At 41.5% G+C, this 25,251-nt stretch overlaps 1 protein-coding gene across 1 annotated transcript in view; it reads right to left on the reverse strand.

Annotated features, from left to right (window-relative positions):
- Nucleotides 1-1,368: 1,368 nt before the first annotated feature.
- MRPS31 (mitochondrial ribosomal protein S31) overlaps nucleotides 1,369-25,251 on the reverse strand; it is a 46,626-nt gene continuing 22,743 nt past the window's right edge. The window contains exons 5-7 of the mRNA XM_075199041.1: nucleotides 19,422-19,498; nucleotides 6,040-6,183; nucleotides 1,369-1,748 (exon numbers count right to left, since the gene is read on the reverse strand). Of these exons, the coding sequence (XP_075055142.1) occupies nucleotides 1,516-1,748; nucleotides 6,040-6,183; nucleotides 19,422-19,498 (454 nt within the window). The 3' untranslated portion in view covers nucleotides 1,369-1,515. The remainder of the gene's footprint in view (nucleotides 1,749-6,039; nucleotides 6,184-19,421; nucleotides 19,499-25,251) is intronic.

Genomic DNA, 25,251 nt, shown 5'->3' on the forward strand with positions numbered 1-25,251 from the left:
AGTTAAAAAAAAATTATAAAAAATATTTGGTCAATGTTCTCTCCAGCAACAGAACATTTAAATTGGGCTTCCATAATCTGTCCCTTATTACAGGGTGGCCTGTACAAGGTAGAAGGTATACAACACAACTCCTGCAGATGGTAACTGTATACAGGGCCATCTTTCCATTGGGCACGATGGGCAGGTGCCCGGGGGCCCCATGGGCAAGGGGTCCCCATAGGCAGGGCTCTTAATTAGAATAAATAATCCTGCAAAAAAACCCTTCAAGGGTCACTGAGCAAGTACATCTATATCTGTATCTCTATACATCTATATCTATCTATATATATGTAGGGGCCCCGGTGCACGGCTTTGCCCGGGGGCCCATAATGTTGTTAAGATGGTCCTGACTGTATACTTTTTAATTTTAGAATAAATCAATGTAGGTTTGCCTAAAGGATTTTGTTAATTTAATAATCTGGTCTAAGAAGACAAACAGAGCAGCGAACTTTCTACAATCAAACACTTACTTAGTGCCACTAGCAATGTATGTACATCTGAACTCAGGGTGTTGAGATTTTTGAGAAAATATAAAAACAAAAAGTAGTGTCTTAAGCAGACCCAAAATCTAATCTTTTCAAGGAAGCATATCATTATTCCCAACAACTGTTTTCACCCATCATAGTGGTCGTACTAAACTCTATACTATCCCACAATCTAGCATATTCTCTAATTAGATCCCAAAGCATTTGTGTCTGTGTGGCTGGTCCATTGTTCCAAACATGTACTTCCACCTCCTGTATCACTCCCTTGTGTTATGCGAGCTCTCACGATCAGGGCCCTCATTCCTTCTGCCGCAAATTCTGTTCTGTATTGTAATCCTGTACTGTAGCTTTATCTCCCCATTGTACAGCGGAATGTTGGTGCTTAATACATAACATAATAGAACACTCAGAGTTGGTATAATTTCTTCAGAACCCATTGTACAACAACCCCAGCTCTGTGAAACCAGGACAGTGTAATCTTAACACTTGCAGTACACATTTGGGTCACTTTAATTATTTTTAGTATCTCATACATAGGTAGAAAAACAGGTATCCATCCTAAGAACAGACCCACCTGCAGTGATCCATCTAAATTTGATTTTATATCATGTCTTGCTAAAGATTTAACCATACTCTACTGAGCCATAGAAAAACTGCCAAATTATTTACACACCAAAATAGGTCATGCCCATATCTGTCACACCCGCCAATGTGAATAACTGTACCTTGTCCTAATAACGGGGAATCGAGAAGCTATAAAGTGGGATACCCCCCCACCCCATCCAGTTATTTTTTTATTTTATTTTTAGGTACAAACATACAAATTATAGAAATGACCTGGAGGTTATTCCAAATATGGGTTTTATTAAACAAAGTACATTTTGACTTCTGACATATTATTGAACATAACTCAGATGTAAAGTACTTTTATGTTCCAAGTGTCCACAGTTCTGTTAAAGAATGTTGAGCGGAATGAGAACATGGCTAATTCTCAGTTGAGGTAGACTTCACATTCTCTCAACAGATCCTCTTTTTGGTGAAAGTAATCCTTGTACCAATCTATGTGATCCTTCTTCTGTTGTACAGTAAAGTATGGGTTTTTAGACAGGCCACAAATTACCAGCTCCATAAAATGTCGGATCGGCCCTTGCTTTGGAAAGTCTTCCAAGTACTTGTCCAGAAATACGTGCTCATGAAACTCCACCTTCTGCTCCTCATCAAGACCTGCAACACAGTGTAAACATTGTGCAAATATAACTTGTAAAATAATGAAAATACCAACATCAGAAATGTCAGACAGAATAGAGGAGTCCTGGTCTGCCACGAATCATATAAACAGTATTTACATACTCCTGATTTACAAATCAGAGCAATGCTTGAGTTGGTTGTGATGGGACTTAAAATGTCCCAAGATGTGAAGCTCTTTCCTGGCTACAGAAATCAGGATTTTATGTGGATATGTATTAGAGAGGAACCAGAAAGCATGTGAGACACAACTTTTTGTGGGTATGTATTTATATTAAAGAGGAGCCTGAAACCATGTAAGAGCGTAATACATAAAACAACAATGTTGTTATATGACCCACATTCTAAAGAAGTGCTTAGAGATCAGAGATGGGAATCACGTATCTTCCAAGACCAACAGAAACACTCAATGATGTGACAGAGTTTATTTTGATTGGTTGTTTATCAGAGGAATGTCTACTAGGTCCTGCCACATTGCCCAAGTGTATTACAACCTGGAATTAAGATGGAGGTTGACAGAAGTCAATTTGAAACTGCTCAGTACTGTCTACGAAAACAGCTGAGTGCTTACTTTTTATGTAATAAAACTGTATATTATGGATTCCTTGACAGCAGGAGGACCAACAAAGATAAGACCACACTATTCACATTTTTGTGCTGCGTCTGTTTCACTGGGAATAAAACTTATATTTTTAATAAAGTCAATTTTATATGGTTTCCTTGGGACATATTTGGCTATTATGTACTATAGTCGAGTAAATATTTTCCTAAGTTATAAACATTATCTGGGGGAAACAAAATGTTTAAAAAAAACTGTAAAATTTGTGATACTTCCCTTAACGGTTTTCAGAAAGTTATGTCATTCCATAAACATATAACCATTATTTTATCCTGTGAGGAGATTTTGTCCTTAAAACAAATGCATGTAATACCAAAGACTTTTAATACACAGACATCCAAACATGTGACATGTGAGTCAGGGCGATTCCTGGATTAGCCAAGTTCCTTGCTACAGTAAAAAAAATTATGGATTTAGCCTAACTCCGCGTGTGTGTGTCCATCCATACATAGATATAGATATAGATATACATAGATATAGATATAGATATACATAGATATATAGATATATATATATATATATATATATATATATATATACACACATATACATACATACATATATATTCTATATATCTATCTCTACAGGTCTACAGGCATGAAGTATGTGTACATGGACGGACATATCATATTTAAAGCTACATGCACGATCGGTAAGTACCCAAATCCCACCTTTACAAGAATGGGTCTTAAAAAAAAAAAAGAATTTCGCATTGCATTTAAAAATGCGTATAAAACCTAAAGTGATGACTGTCACACATCGTAACAAGCACATGGAAACAAAACATGGAAACACAGACGGCATACAAGAGCCACTTTTTATACCTATGGTGACCTTAAACCCTATTTGATCATTGGTTCTTTGTAAGTATAACCTTATGTCTATCCCAAGCATGTTTAAATTGCTCTACTGTATTAGCCTCTACCACCTCTGATAGGAGGTTATTCCCCTTATCCACTACCCTTTCTGTGAAGTAATATTTCCTCTGAACCTACTTCCCTCCAGTGTCAGTGCATGTCCTCGTGTTCTAGTACTTATCTTCCTTTGAAGAATGTTTCCCTGCTGTACCTTAACATCCTTGATATATTTTAAAGTTTCTATCATGTCCCCCCTTTCCCTTCTCCAAACTATACATATTAAGATCTTTTAATCTTTCCGGGTAAGTTATGAGATATATGCCATGCACCATTTTAGTTGCCCTTTAACTATGTGACTGTTCTACACCACCATATTTACAGGGCTCGAGGAAGGACAATCTGCGTCTCAGAACCAGCATGAAATGCATTCTGTGCTGACAGCCTGCTCTACCCACAGCTTGCAATTCTCCAGCACATCAAGATTTTAAAGCTTTCATCCTGTAAACGCAACAAGCGGCAGCTTTTCTTGCCCTTGTGTAGAGCCGTACACCAGGCTGGTGTGATTATAAGCAAGCATAGAATAATATAAAACTCCAATGGTGGACAGATTTTCTCTTCAGTGTTCCCAATGAAAGTAAAACAAGTGTTTATTGGCTTTGAAAGATTTTCTTTCCACAAATAATTCTTGTTACTTTAATTTATTGTATTGTTGTCACTTGCTGGGAACTTTTACGTCATATTATCCTCTCTTGTTTGCCAAGCTGTCTCCTACCAAGATGCTCCCCAGGCTCTGCCTTTCTCTGAGCCCTTGAGAACCAATTGGCACAGCCTGCAAATGAGCCTTCTGACATGTTGGTAATTGGATGTGGACCACTCACCTAGAACAAGCTTTATACCCTGAATGTTCCCTGCTGCTCTAAGAGAATGGAAGTAATAAACAGCCACACACACACACATTCCTGATGATTGCCGTGTTCTCTATAATTTTCTAGTCTTGCTTATCTTTCTAGTAACAGTCTACACGGCATACAGCATGATGGTGTGCAGGACAATCTTCTAGGGCAACGTCCTGGGAATGTAGAGACAAGGGACTCTTGCACGCTATGACTCAGCCACACACCAGAATCAAAGTTATCCACGTGTGCGGTGCTTTATCAAGGCATTTCCATCTTAAAACTACATTTAGAGGCATTTCTAAACAAGCCAACAACCTCAGCTTAATAAAAGGGTTTGTTCAGTCAATGTCATTAACTTAAAGTGGATAATGGGAATGCCATTCAGAAAGAGTGTCATTTTAAACAGACGGCTTCTAGATTATTCTGTAGTGGAAGCCGTTCTGTAACATAGCACACCGAGGAAGTCTCACGTGGCGAAACGCGCCTAAGGTTTTCAGCTGCATCATAAGTTTGTATCACTTGCTTTTCCTGTCTTTTGATTTCATTTACTTTTATTATTTACTAATTTTATTCCTCTTTCAAATTCCTTGCCATTTTACAGTTACCTGTAACCCGTTTCTCTAGTCATTGTTTCATTATATACATTTTCACTTTAAGATTTTTTTGTTATTAACTTATTATTACATGTGGTTTAACATTCACCCGTTTTGTCTAACACCTGTTCCCACCGCCGGCTGACCTCTCATACCAAACAGTCTACAATCTGGATCTACTATAGCACAAAGTTTGCACTACATACCTATGCTGACATATATTTTCTATGGTCTCAAACCCATAGACTTAAGAATATTCCATTTACCGCTCTTGTTTGTATTGCTACTATTATGCAACTATTTAGTATAGATGCCAGATACATTAATAATTATTTTTCTATAAAAATGATCTATTTATATTTACTCATATAGGTTTTGCAACGATTATATATTCCAATTATTTTATATATAACATTTTACTCAATCTTCCTGTTATCTTCCTTCCCATTGATATCCTAATCATGTCCACCACCTGCTAACCTCATACCCTCTATACACGGTCTACCATCTCCATCTACCTTCTACCGATACTATCAATTATTCTCTTACACAGCTTGCTCATTCACTCACGATACAACATAGTTTGTTTTTATTATTCGATTAACCTAACCCATTACATTTACACTTAATTCTCCCCTTTTATACACACCTAGCATAATTCCATTCTAAGATATACCTTTATTACCTATCATCTTTCAATCATCATATACAATTAAACGGTCTTTCGCCAGCCATCAATCACTGGAACCTGTAGTTTAGCCCTCACTACATTGCTGGAGAAAATCTATAAGACCAGCAACGAAAGAACAAGACAGCCATGCAAATGCACAATTACACCTACCCTACACTAATGAACCCCACACAGGGGAAATTGTATAAAATTGCATCTTAGTACTTGGCCTGTGAATATTCAATGGGTTAAAGGGTATCAGTCATGCTAGAAATATATTTTTATTACAGAATCTGATCTTTAAATAAAATCTATTGTTTTTATTCTACTTTTATTTTGGCTGTTAAGTTGCATACTATCTGTGTATACAATGCGGCACATCCTACACTCCTAACCAAGCCACCATGACACTACTTATTTCACCCAGCATGTATGTAGAAACCAGTGGTATCATAAAGATTAACAGGCATGAGGTTTGATGGATGAAGACCAAGGAGCTACAGGAAATTCTACAGAAGTAGTATCATTTTTATAATCTATATTAATATAATAGGGAGTAGCTCAAAAGTCTTCCTAACTTTTCTCATAGTATTACAGAGCATGGTAATAACATTTATATAGTGATTTACACTCACCAATTTCGTTATCGATGGGAAACGTCCACAGTTTCCCCTCTTTTGTCCATTGTATCATCTCTTCAAACCCATTTCTTGGTGGTAGCTGACAGATGGATGCAATTTCTGTAGCCAGCTCTAGATCCCACAGATTAGGAGACAGCTCTAGCAAAGCACAGAAGGCATTCATTAAAAAGGTGAATCAATAAACATTTTCATAAAACCATAAAACATTAAAGTGAACTATTTTGTGTGTCCTTTTATGGAAACATCTAGATCATGCTTGCCTACTCTCCCAAAATGCTCCAGTGATGCGATCGCCTCACTGCGCCCCCCCACCCCCTCCTGCACGTGCTGGCTACCCTCCCCTTCTCAATCCCCCGCAGGAGAGGTTATAAAAGTTGGTAAGTATGAACTAGATATGAATATATTATTATATCCTTTTATAGGATTTATTCTCTAGTAAGGCTTTATTAATTAAGTCTGCTTCCAGAGTTAACGTTACAGTGGTATGCCGCTCTTTTTGTCTGTCTTATATTTTCCTTCTCTCTTAATGTGTGATCACCCTCTCATAGTGTAATAGCTTGGAGATTCAGCCTGGTTGCATAGGACTGGTATAACCACTCTGGTGGTGGTGGTGGGGAGGGTTAGGTAGATTATGACAGCAGGCTCATAATCTTGAGAGGTTCAGCACTGAACTAAACTATATATGTGTTTAAAGTCTAATCAGCTATTGGAGGAAACACTATTTTTTCGTATTGTGTTTTTTAACTGCTTCATTACAGCATACCAGCTTCATATTTTCTAACAATGTAAAGTAAAACTATACAACAACACAATTTCAATTGCATACAATTAACAATAAAACAAATAAATTAAAATTTGCAAGTTATTCTAGCACAGAAAGCAACACATTATTATTTTATTAATGAGTGAAAAAATGACCTCCTGAGAATAAAGGTTGAATCTGTCAATTCAAAGTCTTAGTCTTGCAAACATTATTTTTTACGTTTTAGGATTCTTCCGCTGCAAGTGATGCGAGATGCCACAGTCAGATTGTGTGACGTAATGAATTCCACAGAACAATGTACAATTGTGGCCAACATGCAGGATAAAGGCATAATCTTCCCATTTCATCTACAAAGCTGCCCAGAAGATACACAAGAGTGGGAAAACAGACTTGGCAGCATGAGACACCGCTCCATTCTTCAAAGTATTAAAAACACGTGGGTAAAGTCAACAGTTTGGAATGGCAGTGCCATGGGCACAGGTGGTGAATAATTCTACAGCTCATGCTGCACCATGCCCACATCCAATTAGAAACACTTGTGCCTACCCCGTTATAAGACATAACTTTCTGAAGACTCCGCTACAATCTGCATATTACTTTGTGAAGCTTAGATTGCTAGGTGGTATTTTAGTTTGTCTTTGTTGTACAGTGAGGTGTGATTGGTTCCTTGCAGACACCTGCTTTGCTTAATTACTTAATTGCCCTTTCTCATATGTCTCATGGGGTAATGCTCAGAGTAGTGTGCCATCTCCACGTGTACAATCTGTACGTATGGCAGACGAGGAGTAGTAGTTTAAACTTGCCTGGAAGTCAGTCTAAATGCCTTCCTCCAACATTATTAATAGCTGCAGATTAGCAAGCGCTGGAGTTTACATCAGGATAGCTTATTCCTATGCCTAATATGTCTCAAACAGCATATTCACTAACAGTAAAGATAAGTCCACATTTGTAACTTATAGGATCCATGGCCTAACTAAAACACATTTGATTTTTGTTTGTTACTAGCTGTTTAAAATGCCATTTATAGGACACTGTGCGTTTAGCGGTGATAAAATAAAAAAAGAAAAACCCCAAACAAGGTGGCATACAAAAGGCAACAGAATGGAAAGCTAATAAAACAAACAAAAAAAACAGTGGGTACGGGGACCGTAGAAACAATCATATCTAGTGCATGACCCATGTACATGCCCTTACCAGGCAGAGTGTATCTAACACTACCTGCAACCAGTGGTGGAAGTGGGGGTGTATACGGTGGTATGCCATACAGCCACTTCTCCTGCTGCCTTCATTGTAAATCTATAAATGTCCATTCATTTTCATTCCCACTACAACTTCCATATTATCACTTCTAACTTTCCAAACCACTGTCTGCTACTGAATACTTTTTAGTAGAAAGGCGGACTGTAATCAGTACTCTGCACAGATCTTGCCCCCAAAGCATGTCATCTGTGGACATCACCGGGTCTGAAATCCATAGAGTGAAAATCTATTTATGAGCGTGACTTTAAAACTAAATAAATAAAATAAAAATGCTGCCATCAGGAAAGTAATGCAGGAGTGGGAGCAAGACGTTTCCAGAGGACTATATTCGAACCTCCTACAGCTCAAGAGTAGTCTTCAGCTGCAAGTAACATTAAAATCACTCTGCTAGAGGGTAACCCACTAAGCAAGTTAATCAGGGACTTCTATTTACAAAATAGACATATTGGATCAAGGATTATTTTGGGAAATAAAAAGTTTGATGGGAAATGCCTTGCAGTGTTGAAGCTGTTTAATCATATTCAACACGCAATGCACAGTAAAATAATTATCAGGTTCTACTAACAGGAAGTATCAGTCTGTCACTTCCTGCTGGTGGGGCGCAATGACTGCATGTTGCTGTTGCACGCTGTATGGTAAATATGGTCAGAGAGTGCAGCAGCCGAGCCGCGGATCGCCCAGGGCGGTCAGAGAGTGCAGCAGCCGAGCCGCGGATCGCCCAGCGCGGTCAGAGAGTGCAGCAGCCGAGCCGCGGATCGCCCAGCGCGGTCAGAGAGTGCAGCAGCCGAGCCGCGGATCGCCCAGCGCGGTCAGAGAGTGCAGCAGCCGAGCCGCGGATCGCCCAGCGCGGTCAGAGAGTGCAGCAGCCGAGCCGCGGATCGCCCAGCGCGGTCAGAGAGTGCAGCAGCCGAGCCGCGGATCGCCCAGCGCGGTCAGAGAGTGCAGCAGCCGAGCCGCGGATCGCCCAGCGCGGTCAGAGTGCAGCAGCCGAGCCGCGGATCGCCCAGCGCGGTCAGAGTGCAGCAGCCGAGCCGCGGATCGCCCAGCGCGGTCAGAGTGCAGCAGCCGAGCCGCGGATCGCCCAGCGCGGTCAGAGTGCAGCAGCCGAGCCGCGGATCGCCCAGCGCAGTCAGAGTGCAGCAGCCGAGCCGCGGATCGCCCAGCGCGGTCAGAGTGCAGCAGCCGAGCCGCGGATCGCCCAGCGCGGTCAGAGAGTGCAGCAGCCGAGCCGCGGATCGCCCAGGGCGGTCAGAGAGTGCAGCAGCCGAGCCTTATGATCGCCCAGGGCGGTCAGAGAGTGCAGCAGCCGAGCCTTATGATCGCCCAGGGCGGTCAGAGAGTGCAGCAGCCGAGCCTTATGATCGCCCAGGGCGGTCAGAGAGTGCAGCAGCCGAGCCTTATGATCGCCCAGGGCGGTCAGAGAGTGCAGCAGCCGAGCCTTATGATCGCCCAGGGCGGTCAGAGAGTGCAGCAGCCGAGCCTTATGATCGCCCAGGGCGGTCAGAGAGTGCAGCAGCCGAGCATCGCCCAGGGCGGTCAGAGAGTGCAGCAGCCGAGCATCGCCCAGGGCGGTCAGAGAGTGCAGCAGCCGAGCCGCGGATCGCCCAGGGCGGTCAGAGAGTGCAGCAGCCGAGCCGCGGATCGCCCAGCGCGGTCAGAGAGTGCAGCAGCCGAGCCGCGGATCGCCCAGCGCGGTCAGAGAGTGCAGCAGCCGAGCCGCGGATCGCCCAGCGCGGTCAGAGAGTGCAGCAGCCCAGCCGCGGATCGCCCAGGGCGGTCAGAGAGTGCAGCAGCCCAGCCGCGGATCGCCCAGGGCGGTCAGAGAGTGCAGCAGCCCAGCCGCGGATCGCCCAGGGCGGTCAGAGAGTGCAGCAGCCCAGCCGCGGATCGCCCAGGGCGGTCAGAGAGTGCAGCAGCCCAGCCGCGGATCGCCCAGGGCGGTCAGAGAGTGCAGCAGCCCAGCCGCGGATCGCCCAGGGCGGTCAGAGAGTGCAGCAGCCGAGCTGCGGATCGCCCAGGGCGGTCAGAGAGTGCAGCAGCCGAGCTGCGGATCGCCCAGGGCGGTCAGAGAGTGCAGCAGCCGAGCTGCGGATCGCCCAGGGCGGTCAGAGAGTGCAGCAGCCGAGCTGCGGATCGCCCAGGGCGGTCAGAGAGTGCAGCAGCCGAGCTGCGGATCGCCCAGGGCGGTCAGAGAGTGCAGCAGCCGAGCTGCGGATCGCCCAGGGCGGTCAGAGAGTGCAGCAGCCGAGCTGCGGATCGCCCAGCGCGGTCAGAGAGTGCAGCAGCCGAGCTGCGGATCGCCCAGGGCGGTCAGAGAGTGCAGCAGCCGAGCTGCGGATCGCCCAGGGCGGTCAGAGAGTGCAGCAGCCGAGCTGCGGATCGCCCAGGGCGGTCAGAGAGTGCAGCAGCCGAGCTGCGGATCGCCCAGGGCGGTCAGAGAGTGCAGCAGCCGAGCTGTGGATCGCCCAGCGCGGTCAGGGAGTGCAGCAGCCGAGCTGCCGATCGCCCAGCACGGTCAGAGAGTGCAGCAGCCGAGCTGCCGATCGCCCAGGGCGGTCAGAGAGTGCAGCAGCCCAGCTGCGGATCGCCCAGGGCGGTCAGAGAGTGCAGCAGCCCAGCTGCGGATCGCCCAGGGCGGTCAGAGAGTGCAGCAGCCCAGCTGCGGATCGCCCAGGGCGGTCAGAGAGTGCAGCAGCCCAGCTGCGGATCGCCCAGGGCGGTCAGAGAGTGCAGCAGCCGAGCTGCGGATCGCCCAGCGCAGTCAGGGAGTGCAGCAGCCGAGCTGCCGATCGCCCAGCACGGTCAGAGAGTGCAGCAGCCGAGCTGCCGATCGCCCAGCATAATCAGAGAGTACTAGGGGTGAGCAGCTGAAGAGGGAAAAGTGCCCTCTGTATTACCTTTCATTTTGTTCTGGATTTGTTGCTGAGGTCCGGGCAAAACAGTTGTAGTTTACAGAAATAAAGAATTGGTTAAAACACCTGAACATTCACCACAAAGGGGGACTTTCAAAACTGGCTTTTGATTGGAAAAGAGCAGCAGCAGTTCAATAAGGAGCCAGACATCATTTCCAGCCTATGCTTACCAATAGAGGTTGCAATTAACAGCAAGTACCAACACTCTGCTCTGAAGCCAATTGCTGGGATCCCATAGAGGAAAGTCTCACTGATGTACTAGGGTCCGGAAATAACAAAAAACAAAAACCCAACAAATGCTAGGCTGGAGTGCAGAAAATCCCTTTAAAAACAAAAATGTGTAATAGTGAAGCAGTCAAACAAATATATAGTAATGAATTAAGAGCAAACACTCTTTGGAATTCATCTAACATTGGTCTCTACCGGAATAGAATTTGTGTCTAATGCTGGAACAATCAGTATTATTAGGTGAAAATCATGCAAATTGCTTACGGCTCTAGATTTAGAAAAACGACACAGAGTACAGGAGAAAAGGCATACAAAGGTTTAGCAACATGAGATTCCACAAGCAGAAAACAGTATGAAATTATATGTCTAGACTTCTGCATTTAAGCTTGGTCAAATTATATTACCAGTTAAAAATGTCTGTCTACCCTACATTTTTCTGAGAAGGCAAAAAAAAACCTCCAAGCCCTTTACCAGCAGTCTGAAAGATGTCCCTGCCAGACATGAAACTTTAAGCACATCACATCTAGACCAATAAAATTACCTCTATCCGTCAGTAGAAATGCTCTCCACATGGGACAGGAGAGTATTGTTTAACATTTGACAGATGACGGATCATTGCGGCTGTGCACTGCTTTGTGCGTCAGCTGAACAGTTATAGGTTATAATTAACCCACTGCATTTACTGCTTTATGCGTTCAGGCAAGTTTAGTGTAACTAAAGTGAAAATAAAGATTAAAGTATGCATAGACCCACATCGCCGATTAGTAAACGTTTCCCAACCAGATGCTAGGTGATGAACTTCAGTTGCAGCAAAAGTGCTGAAGTTTCAGGTTTTTGAATTGCATGAAATAAAATTAGGAAATGTCAGCCAACATCATTTTTAATAGATGTAAATTGTTTTTTTTAAGGTGCTTTTGCTTAGGATCAGACTATTGTTCTTCATTCTTCAAAACTGTCTACACACAGATGTGCAGGAGATGAAGGGGGTGGAGCCAGAACAATCTGTAGCCAATCAGAACGCTCAAACATAAACAGCTGCCCTGTGCAATTGCATCTCAGCCAACTCCTGTGTGTTACACTGGTGCAAGGAAACTGGTGTAAAACACATTTCTAAATGAAAGAAAGTTTACACATCCAACTCAAAGCTTATAAATATTGATGTTTGAAATATCAAAGAGAAGGAAAGCAGGTGACTGAGCGGCACTCAGAGACGATGGCTTAAAATAAAATAAATTTTTATTGATATACCTTAAAATTGTGAATAAACATTTCATCCTAAACCCAAAAGCTGGCGAAATATTAAAAACCAAAAACAAAAACAATAATTGTTAAAATTGCAGATCCACTGCAAACTTAGCTCAGTGGTCCTATAATAGATAATAAACTCTGAATAGAGGATATCGCTATTATAATATATTGGTTAGTGTATAGATAGTAGATTCCACTATAAAAAGGATTCCCTATTAGCAATTATGACTCCTAGGTTGTCTCAAGCAATAAATGGAATCTGAAAAAATGCCTATATAAATCAGAGGAATCCCCTTGGTGGAGGCTATAATAATGACTAGCTAATATGTCATGTGATGAGGACTCAAATAATAGATGTATCTCTGAAAGGCTATAATAAAAAGGCAAACTCTAAAACGTAAGGCAAACTCTGGGAGAGAAGTAAAGACATTCAGGTTGAGCGCTGGATGAACCAGAAAGTATATCCCTGTATGCCCTAAATATCTCCAATAAATGGTCTAACCAGCAAGGGATAGGGGTAAGTGGTAAAGGCGTTCCTACTTTAAGGAATATTTGGCACACCAAACCAAAAGACCAATATAGGTAGATGATATCGATATTAAGATAGTGAATAACCTATCAAAAAGATCCCCTAATTGTCAATGTATCTCCTAGATTGTCTCAAACAATAAAGAATATCTTTGAAGAGATGCCTGTAAACATTTCAAAACAGTCCCCCTGGTGGTAGCTTGTATAGTAAATCTCTGATCTATCCTATATCATGTCGTGCTGACTCTAATAATAAATATGTCTCTAGAAGTCTGGTATGAAAACAATGTATGTCTAATAGACAAACTCAGAGAATTGCGTGGAGACCCTAAGATTTAGAACGCTAAATGACCCACAATGTTTCTCCCTGAATGCCCTATATATCTAAAAAGAATAATTTGTACATCATAGGTAGGGGAGAGTGGTAGGAGCGTTAAATATTAATAGAACAGTTTGGAACACTGAGCTAAGAAACGCCAACGCGCGTTTCGCTAATCAGCTTTATCAAGGCTAAAAAATATTGATGTTTAACAGATTAGTGTACATTTCAGTGCTTATGTCCACTGAAATTATCTGTACTGTATAAGATTCACAGACATCAATAAGTATAAACAGAACCTGTAGGGAAGACATGTCCAGCTTAACATTGTTGCATAAAAACAATGTATTAAAAGAAGAATATAATATTAGAACTTCCTTTAGTCAATGGAATAATATAACTAATTCACAGTGAACCAGGCCTACTATAATTCACACTATCTATAGAATATTGTGTGTTCAACCTCTTACACCTAGTGTGTCGTCAGACATCCGGAACTTCCAGCCCTGTGATATTTAACTAACGCAATATGGCAAGATCCCAAGCATGTTAATTTCTCCAATTACTATCTAATTCAACTACTTGTGTTACCATTCATACTATTCTATTCTCGTATGAAAGGCGGTAAAATGTGTTCTTTCATGCAACTACCACAACCAAGACGACTACAGCACAACTGCTAAGACACTGATGAGCCTAGAGTGTTACATTGTACACTGAGCTGTAATCATACCTCCCAACTGTCCTGGGGAGCAAAGGGGTGGGGCTTCATGGGAAAGTGGGTGGAGTTTGACCAAAAATGCCCAATTGTCGGGAGAGTTTGGCCAGAACAACTTATTTTGTCCCACTTTGGGGTTTTTAAATATTAAGAGCTATGTGTAATACCATTGCTGGTCTTCTATCAGCATATGACAGGCAGCACTTGGAACACAGCTTTATTGCTAGTAACTCACCGTCAGTCGTCCGTTTATCCACAATAGTCACAACGACAGGAAGCACAGTTGCTAACCTTGGATGCATCCCTGCTCTGACATAGGACAACGAGAGTGTAATACACAGTCATGTGAAAAAGACGCACACCCTCTTTCCTGATGTTTAAATATATCCGGACATATCAGTTACTGCTCATCACATCTTGAAATGTCATCATTCTAGTCTGTGACAAGTAACTCCGAGAACTCAAAAGCAATTAACTAAAAACAATACCTAATCATTTTAAGAAACACTGTTTTACTGCCTCCGTATTAGTAAGGTATGGTAATTGAGCCTTGTGTTGCCAATCCAGTACTGGATGGAGGAGAACAAAGTGGAGTTATTTGGTCTTAATACACAACGCCATGTCTGGTACAAAACAAACACAGTGAAGTACCACAACCTTGTACTAACTAACTGTCAATCTGGGATTATTTGGGGATGTTTTGCAGCCGCGGGGCCTAGACACCTTGCGATCACCGACACTACCGTTTTCTTATACCAGAGTGTTCAAGAGGAGAGGGTGAGGCCATCTGTCTGGATTTTACAATGGGACAATAAGCAAATCTACAATTGAATGGCTAAAAGTAAAATAATTAAGATTTTGGGAATCCCAAGTCAAAGCCCAGACCCCGTCCCAATTGTAAGGCGGTGACGGGACCTTAAAAGAGCCATGTATAAATTAATGCCCTCAAACATCAAATAATTGAAGCAGTGTTGGAAGAAGGAGTGGGACAAAAATCCTAAAATACGATGCAAGGGACTGATGAACTCATACAGACAATGAATATGTCCAATTAATGCTGCTAAAGGTGGTTCTACAAGATTATAAAATATAAACGTCTGTGATATTAATAGGGCCTTGCAGTCAGTCATTCGCAGATTCATCAGCAGAATATGCATTTAACTGTTTTCTAGAAAATTAAATATACAGGTTCAGGATTATTTATATGGAAAACATTTATGCAGAAAATCCCCCCCCCCACCCCCCCCCCCCCCCCCCCCCCCCCCCAAAAAGAAACAGGGGGAAAAACTGCTCATTTATAGATCAGACATGGTCCACAAATACCTTCTCCTACAGTCTCTGTGAGAAACAATTTAATGAGGAGGATGAATGCACTTTATAAAAAAGTTTAGTTATAGACCAAACTATGGGAAAACCCCTTATCCAGAAAATCCTAATCTTTCCACATAATTCCTATACATGTAATGGAGTTTCACAATCAACCACCTTAATGGAGAGGTTTGCACAATTCACTTCCCCCAGACTAGCACGTCTGTGAAGTTCTCTACATTTCTCTCCTCAGACTGTGAAATGCGGCAGTCCCAGTTCTCATCTGTACCAAGGAGATTTGGTGTAATGTTATAAGCTGCACTGAAATGGGAAAGAAGATCCAATAAATGGTACTATTCTGGATTTCAGGAGTTTGTTCAATTTCTTTGGGGCGCGAGGACAAATGAGGGGAGATGTCTGTTAAAATCTCCGCCACAAAGTGTCTGAGACACTTCGTAGCTACTGAATTCCCCCTCCTATATCAGAGAATCTTTTTAAAGATATGATCTGTCAACTCACAGCAGGGGAATGAGAGAGACATCAAACTAGATGGATTTATTATCACCCAGCAAATAAATGCTAAAAATAAATGATAATATGTGCTGACTTATAATTGTATAAATGCTTTCAAAGACATTGTAGATCATTTATATCAAATATTAAAATAATCAGTTTTTGTGTGGGTCGAGTTGCACTTTTTACCCAGGAATCATTTTAATAATCACTGTTGTGTGATCTCATCTTTCAGACTTCGTTCCATAACATTTGTTGCCAAAAATTTTCCTTTTTCAGCCTTCCAAATAATTATGGCACAAGTTAACTGCATTCATTTTCAAAGTGTCACGCTAATTTTTAATTTTGGGACAGCAAGCAAAACATAGATCATGCAGGAGACGTCAAGGATCGAATATCTCATGGCATTTCCTGCTGCTCAGAAAAGATGTCTTTGCAATCCTACTTCAGCCCAGAAACACGGAAACTGACTTCACTGAAGGCTCTTAGGATCCACCCAAAAACATTCCATAGGAAATTTTATACTGCATGGGCATCTCATCACACCCAGCAAGTGCACCTAAGTCAGATCTTAATCTCTGCTGCTTGTGAGTCAGGTTTCATGACATTTAACAGTTTGGACGCTGTGAGAAGCAACTAGACAACACACCAGACAAAACAGTTTTTTGTTTTTTTTTACTTTATACGGTTGTAGTACGGTTGTAGCCCACCTGTCATCTGGCTCCAGACTTCTACACTTCCTGTCTCAGAAGGTTCATCCCTAGTCCCAAGTCTCTAAGACAAATGGACTTCCCCATCTTTACACATTTTTATAGAACACTTATGTGAATGCTTTCGCTTGCTGACTATATAGCAAAGTAAACATCACTTTAAACAACAACATGCCAGCTTCCAATCTGCAAAAAAAAAAGCAAGAGTGAAGTTTGAGGTTTAAAAGGAACAGTTTCATCAATTTTTTTTTGTTTCAGTTCCTTTAATATGTGCGTCTATTAAGGAGAACTAAAAGCTGCGCTAGCACCTGCATCTTACTGACCCGCTGATTCCCAACGCAGGCTAATCCATGCAACCGGGGCTTGTCTGTTAGCAAATAGCAAGTCTATTCCATTCGCCTCACACCCAATCCCTACTTGCAACACCAAGGCTGGGAGAAGCAACGCAGAGAACTAGGGCTCTAGTAACATCCAGAAGGTAGAGCAACTTAAAGATATTTTTACCAAGAATATTTAATAATTTCATCCACTACAAAAGGGCAAATACAGCTTTAGATCCCCAGTAACTGGAATCTTTTTTTGACTGTGTAGAAATACTTTTTTTAGGGATTTTCCTTATGGTTTTAATATATTTGGCTAAAGTGGTTCAACATTAATAACAACAGTGCTCGGTTTATGGGATTGAGCCACGTAAACCCAAGGAACCAATATTAGGCTCCAATCATATTTTCTTAGGTCCCCAACAAGTAAAAATGTTGCCGACGTGGTGGCCGAACAACTGATATTAGTAGAGAGCATAAAGATCTTATGAAATCAGAGAAATTTAGGAAAACTAAAATTAAACGGTCAACTAAAATCCAGAATACGTTCCCGTCTTGCTACCTATAATCCAGAATACGTTCCCGTCTTGCTACCTATAACCCAGAATACGTTCCAGTCTTGCTACCTATAATCCAGAATATGTTCCCGTCTTGCTACCTATAATCCAGAATATGTTCCTGTTCTTGCTACCTATAATCCAGAATATGTTCCTGTCTTGCTACCTATAATCCAGAATATGTTCCTGTCTTGCTACCTATAATCCAGAATATGTTCCTGGTCTTGCTACCTATAATCCAGAATACGTTCCCGTCTTGCTACCTATAATCCAGAATATGTTCCCGTCTTGCTACCTATAATCCAGAATATGTTCCCGTCTTGCTACCTATAATCCAGAATATGTTCCTGGTCTTGCTACCTATAATCCAGAATATGTTCCTGTCTTGCTACCTATAATCCAGAATATGTTCCTGTCTTGCTACCTATAATCCAGAATATGTTCCTGGTCTTGCTACCTATAATCCAGAATATGTTCCCGTCTTGCTACCTATAATCCAGAATATGTTCCTGTCTTGCTACCTATAATCCAGAATATGTTCCTGTCTTGCTACCTATAATCCAGAATATGTTCCTGTCTTGCTACCTATAATCCAGAATATGTTCCTGTCTTGCTACCTATAATCCAGAATATGTTCCTGTTTTGCTACTAGTAACACCAACGTCCTATGTGCAAACACACAGGAATGATTGACATGAAGAAAGTGTATTGGGTGTTAATGTTAAAATGCGCCAGTGAGTACCGTTTAACACACAAGTGTTAAAGGTGGTGTTTCGCAAAGATGAACCTAATTTTTGCAGCTACTTGCCTGATAAGAGGTATTCATAAACAAAGTATTCATTGGTACAGAACAGTCAATCATACAGGCTGATACATGATGTCTGTTTTATGAGCTGAAATGCTGGTTAATTTGATGGGCATGTAAGCCCAATAAAAACTAGAGCGTGTCTTAATAATTGACAAAGCGCCTTGTGTTTTCTCACCTCTCCTCAAGTCCCAGGGGGATTATGGAAAGACGAACATGTCCTAATGATCAGTATTCACTGGTGTAACAAATACTATTATACAGGACACCCAATATAATTAAAGGGCTCCTGTCAACAAAAATTCACAAAATGTTTAAACATTCATCAGAATACATATAAAAACAAGTTTCATTTATGACCTTTGTTTCATACAGAGGAGGCATAGTGGCTCTCCACCATGGCTAGCCTCACAGCGCTGGGACCATGGGTATGATTACAATTAGTGCACTGAGGAGTTTCTATGTTCTCCCCATGTGCATGTGGGTTCCCGCCCACAGTCCAAAAGTATACTGGTTGATTAACTGGCTCTGGACAGAATGGACGTTTCTTTGTGAATTGAAAATTAAGGATAATACTACGAATACTAATACTACTGATGTGCATTTGAGACCAATCTTTCAGCATTAGTTTGACAGGAGCTTGACATCACTAATTTGAGCAATAGGGAGATCCTGCTCTGCGCATGATCCAACTCTCAGTCTGTGGCCTACTGCCTTTCTTGTCACATCATGACACAAGCAGCCACGGTTTTGTACTCAATTCTATGTCTATCTATCGCTATATATCCATCTATATCTATATATATGACCCACTGTGGGTACTTTCACTGTTTAAAGAAAGGACCATCCTATAAGTGGACGCGCTTTTAAAGTAGCTGATAGCTTAACAAATATTTGCAATTGTATGTAACGGAGACTTCTGCTTACTCGTCTTGTTCATACTTTGGAAAAGACTTTGAATTACTTTTAGTTGACTGGTAGCACTTAGCTGCTGAGAGCATTCTGTACATCTACCCACAAAGTTTCAGCTCGTCAGAAAAGATGATATCTCGAATAAAGTTATGATTGGAAGGCAGTCCTTTCCTTCCACGCAGCAGACTCCCTGTCAGTAATCCTATTGAAGAAACATGCAGCCAACCTGTTCTAGCAGCTAAGAGGAGGAATGGTTTGGTTATGGATCTACTGACCTGTTCCAGGTGGCTTCTCTGGGAGAGCAGCAGGCACGGGAAATATCATCAGCCGATTTCCAACGTTCAGTCTCGATCTGTTAAGGAAAACACATGTCAGTAATTGCTGGCCTCTAATCTTCAGGTAAGTATGCAGCAACATAACAGGGACAACAAGAGAATTGGAAAACTTCTAGTAAAACTATTGACATAGGGCTGTTTACAGCTTAAATTTGTAAAAATAAACCCACTGTATATGAGTCAAGTCAGGCTACATACTGATCTATACACAGTCCCGAGTGCCTTTTATAAAGCCACCCAGGAGCGAGCATAGAGCAGTCTAGAGTCCGGGGATAGATAGATAGATAGATATATAGATATATATATATATATATATATATATATATATATATATATATATATATATATATATATATATATATATATATATATATATAATAGGTAGAAAGCTTCTATTATACAGACATAGTGTAATAGGCTCTTTATAAAGATTGATTTACTCAAAAGTGACAGATTCTCTTAAAATAAAACTGGCAAAATCTGATAGATAATGTACAGGTTTACGTTAAAGTCTTCAATGACCAGCACATATCTACTGTCTCTTACAATACCCAAATCATTTCTCATGATAGACAATACCTTAAAATCAGTGATGGGCAACAGGCCGCCCCCGGCTTTACCGTCAGATGCGTTTGCTTTAGCTTGTGACAGTTGTTTGAATGCCTGCTGGTACGTTATTAAATGCATTGTTTGAACTCAATACTGCGATAACGGGTAATGTGCGGCCCTTTTGTAGGTTAGAGGGCCGCACAATGCGGCCCCCGAAGTGTTTAAGGTTGTCCATCACTGGCTTAAAATTATGGAGAAGCACTAGGTACCATCTACTGCTCAGTCTTGTTTGTTCCATGCCAAACACATTTGTAATAAATATAGGGGGTTCAAAAGGGCAACTGTCAGTGGCTCATCTTAGTGCAGGATCATCTACCAAACAAATAATTAAAGTGCACCCATCTCCTACACACACATACAGTAGTCTGTTGTAAGATTACCATCCGAATGTAACCTCAAAGTGCCCCCTATCTCAGTAATGTCACCCATTCCTACCAATAATCTGAATATAGTTCCGGTCCCCACAATAACTGGCTTTACCGTGTGTGGGCACACTAACCACAGTGCTCTCTGAAGAGAGGAACAAGTCTGACTCCAATATGATGGACAGAAGTGATATAAAATGTTCTGAAATGGAATTGCGGATACATAATAGCAGCAATTAGGCTTTGCAGGCCAATCTCCAGTATACTTCTCATTAAGTGGCTTAGAGCAGTTCTCATTACATCAGATATGATTGCTTGTAATTGAAAGGCTCAGAGGGAAAAAAAAAAAAAATGGGGGAGCTGCTAATTGGGTACAGGGTAAGGGGAGAGTCACCTCTGAATAAACCCAGCTTCATCTATTACCCTCGCACTGCTCTAACCAAGGAGCTAAGCGGCATCAGAAAAAATAAAAACACAAACACGTGAAGAATGAGTTTCCTTGGCGTGTGTTTATACATCCGCCCACTCCCTTCTTTCCAAATACCTCATATTTAGTAAGCTAAATGCAGGCGATTCATTTCGTTCCTAGGTTACATGTGCTGCTGGATTTAAAGACACAGGTGCCCTGTCACTGGCACTCTGTGTGCTCTGTTATTACCACTATAAACACGTATTTCCCACACATCTACATTCAAACCTTAAAGAGCTGTTAGAAAAATCCTAAATGATTTTTTTTTTTTTTCTTTCAAATAGCTCAGCAGAGTTCCAAGTTCTGCTCGAATGCATGTTGGGAGAGAGGAAATAAGAGTGATATGGGACGGATTTCAAAAAATGTTATTCAACAAAGTTTATGGAAGTTCTGAGTAATAATATGGGTTACAATATGCCTTAGATGTTCGTTTCCACTTCTCCTGCACAGGGAGACAGTTGTCCCCCCATCTCGGTTATGTTTCTGTCTTATTAGTATCAGCACAAAGTTCAGCACAAAGTTTGTTTTTGTTTTTTGACCACAGAGATAGCAATACTATTCCTCATACAAGATGAGCCAACCTCAAAAAGCTGAAATTATAAATTACAACTTTGCTATTGTTTCAAAGTTAAGCACCCGCAGATCCCATCTAAACACAGGAGCTTACACTTTTCTCCAGGTCCTGTTGTCCCAGGATTTTACTAGGAGGAAAAGAGCAGTGCCTAACTTTAACGCATTGTGTGTGTGTGTGTGTGTGTGTGTGTGTGTGTGTGTGTGTGTGTGTGGGGGGGGGGGGGGGGGCAGGGACTGATGTCAGTGAATTCTCTGTACAGCGCTGCGGAATTAGTGGCGCTATATAAATTAATGGTGATGAGGATGATGATGATAATCCTGGATTCCTCCTTAAAACTTGACTCAGACATTCAAGTACCTGTTTTTAATTCAGTAACAATTACAAAATGTCTTAAAACAAGTAACATTTCAGTGCAATGTCCCTTGTAATTATTTCATAAGACAAACTGAGCTGTCCTGAACACCAAAAGGAAAACATTAAAGCAATTCACTTTTTTTTTTTTTTTTTCAAAAGCAACGAATCCATGAAATAAAGGCTACAATGAGGACGTGGGTATTTACCATTTGTCCTTTATTTGTTTCTTCAGGCAGCTACTAATGGTTATTATTCTGCGCAGTGTTATGGACTACCAGTACAACTACAGCCACATGGCAAATGATATAGTGAGCAAAGGGGCTTTGGTTCACTCCTCTGAGCTCTGTGCATTATACTGTTCCTCCTCCCGCCTTCACATGACATGCTGAGAAATGATATCCTGTGCCTCTGTAACTGGCAGACATATTTTGTAACCTCCAGAAAGATTTTGAAAAGGAGCTATATAAAAATTATTTACAGAAGGACAGCAAAGAAAAATGATAGAATCGTGCTGAAAAAGATACTTTATATAAAGAAAAAATAAATAAAAACTATGTGGGATTACTGCTTTAAAATTAGTCCCAACTTTATTTATCAATTTTACAGACTACCTTCAAAACTAAAGAAACATACATGATGTTGGGTAAATTATACTCTTTGCAACAGAGATAGATCAGGTCACACATGGACGACCTAAATGGACAAGAACCTGCCATAAGCAATTTGGGACAGATCCTTTCTGGACCATAAAGGGGGCCAAATAGTGCGATCAGGTGGTGACTTTGTCATGTCAACATCAGCGATTAGATGCGAGTGGCATAAAAAGCTACTAGCTAGTTAAAATACGTGGCTATGGGTTTGAGACCAAACCCAATGAAGATGAAGAATTTGAACACAAGGTATGTACTAGATAGCACATTGCTAAATAGCGTATTCATCAAATGACTATAAACATACGGATAAGGGTTATCTGAGCAAAACAAAAAAAACAAAACAAAATGTAACAGGTGTAAAATAGTAATAGTGAGTTTAGTAGCATAGAATTTGACAGAAGAAAAAATGAGAAAAAGAAATGAAGGAAAGCACCGAAAACAAAATAATTTAGTTTTTTTGAGTTTAGTGTCCCTTTAACACTGCATAGCTGCAACTATAACTACAGTTTATCACACGGTGACATAAGAGGCAAAAGAGTAAGACACATAGAGGAAGAGACAGAACGCTAAGTAGGGCATATTTATCAAGGCCTTCAGGGGTTAAGCGTTGATCGCTGCCAAGAGCCTGGAGCAGCCATTTGAAGCACTTGCTGCATTCTGTGTAAGAAGTCTCTGCTGAGAGTCTGAATTCTTCCAGTTTAGGATAAGCCGATTACAAAACAGGGTTTTCATTTTCTCTCTGCTGCCTGTGAATACCACTTTTGTTTCAATTCCCATCACACACACATGCTTTATAAATTTCCAAGAGTTCAGACTTGTCTCATCCAAAGTGGACTCTGCTGAAATATAAAGCAGTAACAGGTATGACAAATTGCTCTAAAGCGACTAACGTTTCTTTTTCAGATTCAAGTTGGATACAGATGGAGTTAGACCCCAGCAGCAAACATGGAGCCGCTTTTACAGTCAATATTATTACCATTTATTTATATAGCGCCACTAATTCCACAGCGTTGTACAGAGAACTCATTCACATCAGATAATAATGTAAGTGGAAAACAGACAGACACAGAGACAGACACAGAGACAGACACAGAGACAGACACAGAGACAGACACAGAGACAGACACAGAGACAGACACAGAGACAGACACAGAGACAGACACAGAGACAGAGACAGACACAGAGACAGACACAGAGACAGACACAGAGACAGACACAGAGACAGACACAGAGACAGACACAGAGACAGACACAGAGACAGACACAGAGACAGACACAGAGACAGACACAGAGACAGACACAGAGACAGACACAGAGACAGACACAGAGACAGACACAGAGACAGACACAGACTAGGGTCAATTTGTTAGCAGCCAATTAACCTACCAGTATGTTTTTGGAGTGTGGAAACCGGAGCACCCGGAGGAAACCCACGCAAACACGGGGAGAACATACAAACTACTGCTCACAGATAAGGCCATGGTCGGGAATTGAACTCGAGACTCCAGTGCTGTGAAGCAGAAGTGCTAACCACTTAGCCACCGTGCTGCCCACATTTACGAGCAAAGGGGCGGGGGGGGGGGAAATGAACCCCAGCAAAACCATGTTGCACAGCAGGTGATGGGGGGCAAATTTTAAATGTCTGGACAAATTTAGAGCTGGGAGAGTTCGGAGTATTTGTGTACTGTATGCAAAAGCAGTCAGTATGTTACCTGCATACAAAAATAATAAAATTAATGCAATTGCACCCCCTGAATTGCAACATTGTCCAGGGGCAAATAGCAAACACCTAAATGAGGCCCATACGGTATAACAATGAACTAGCTTCAACTACTTGCCAAATGGCATGACATATATACATAGAAATATATGCATTTATTGCCAACCGTCAATACCACCCCTTATAGATGACTCATTCTAATGGAAATCTTATTGGCTGTGGGTTACTGTACTTTATATATGGGATAACATACCCTTACAGTAAGGCCACGGGCCCTGTACTTTTATAATGGACACAGAAATCGGAGGGGATTTCTAATATCTGTAATAATTTACAATAAGGGTGCATTATTCCTTATAATACACACATTTTCCTAACAAACACTGACGTAATGACATCAGACTGTGTATGTATAACCAAATATTGGGCCAATCACACAGTAAACGACTCTTAGGTCTAATATTACATTAGTGTGTATGCTCCAACGATCGTGTTTTATCGTACCAAAGCATATTGTATCATTTCATTTGATTTTATAAACGGACTATGGGGGGAATTCAATTCCCCCCAGAATAGCGCCGTGATAAAGGTACTACCGTTATTATGTTAATTTTAACCCTGCTTTCTGCTTGTGACTCCCAAGCTGGTGTTGAAATTACCGTACTAACAGTAATTAAGAGCACCATTACCGTAATAACGGTAATAGTACGCAGGCCGCGTTACTTTTTAGAGTATCGCGGCCAATTGAATCTGCTCCTAAAAGTCACCATTAACGATATAATGATGTCGGGCAAACGTGGAAGTGTGTGTGCACTCACGCCCAGCAGTGTAGAGTTCGTCAAAGTTTACAGTCATGATCTTTTCAGCAGATGGTTATGACAGATGAAGAGCACAGATCTGATGGTAAATCATGTAGGTGTGTACACATGAATCTGCATGATCATCGGGACTTTCAGTCGTTGGTAAAATGGTAACAGAAATCGCAACTGCAGTAACTTTCTGTAGTGTGTACCCAGCTTAACCACA

This window comes from Mixophyes fleayi, chromosome 2 (genome assembly GCF_038048845.1).
Source record: "Mixophyes fleayi isolate aMixFle1 chromosome 2, aMixFle1.hap1, whole genome shotgun sequence".
In the NCBI taxonomy this organism is placed as follows: Eukaryota; Metazoa; Chordata; class Amphibia; order Anura; family Limnodynastidae; genus Mixophyes; species Mixophyes fleayi.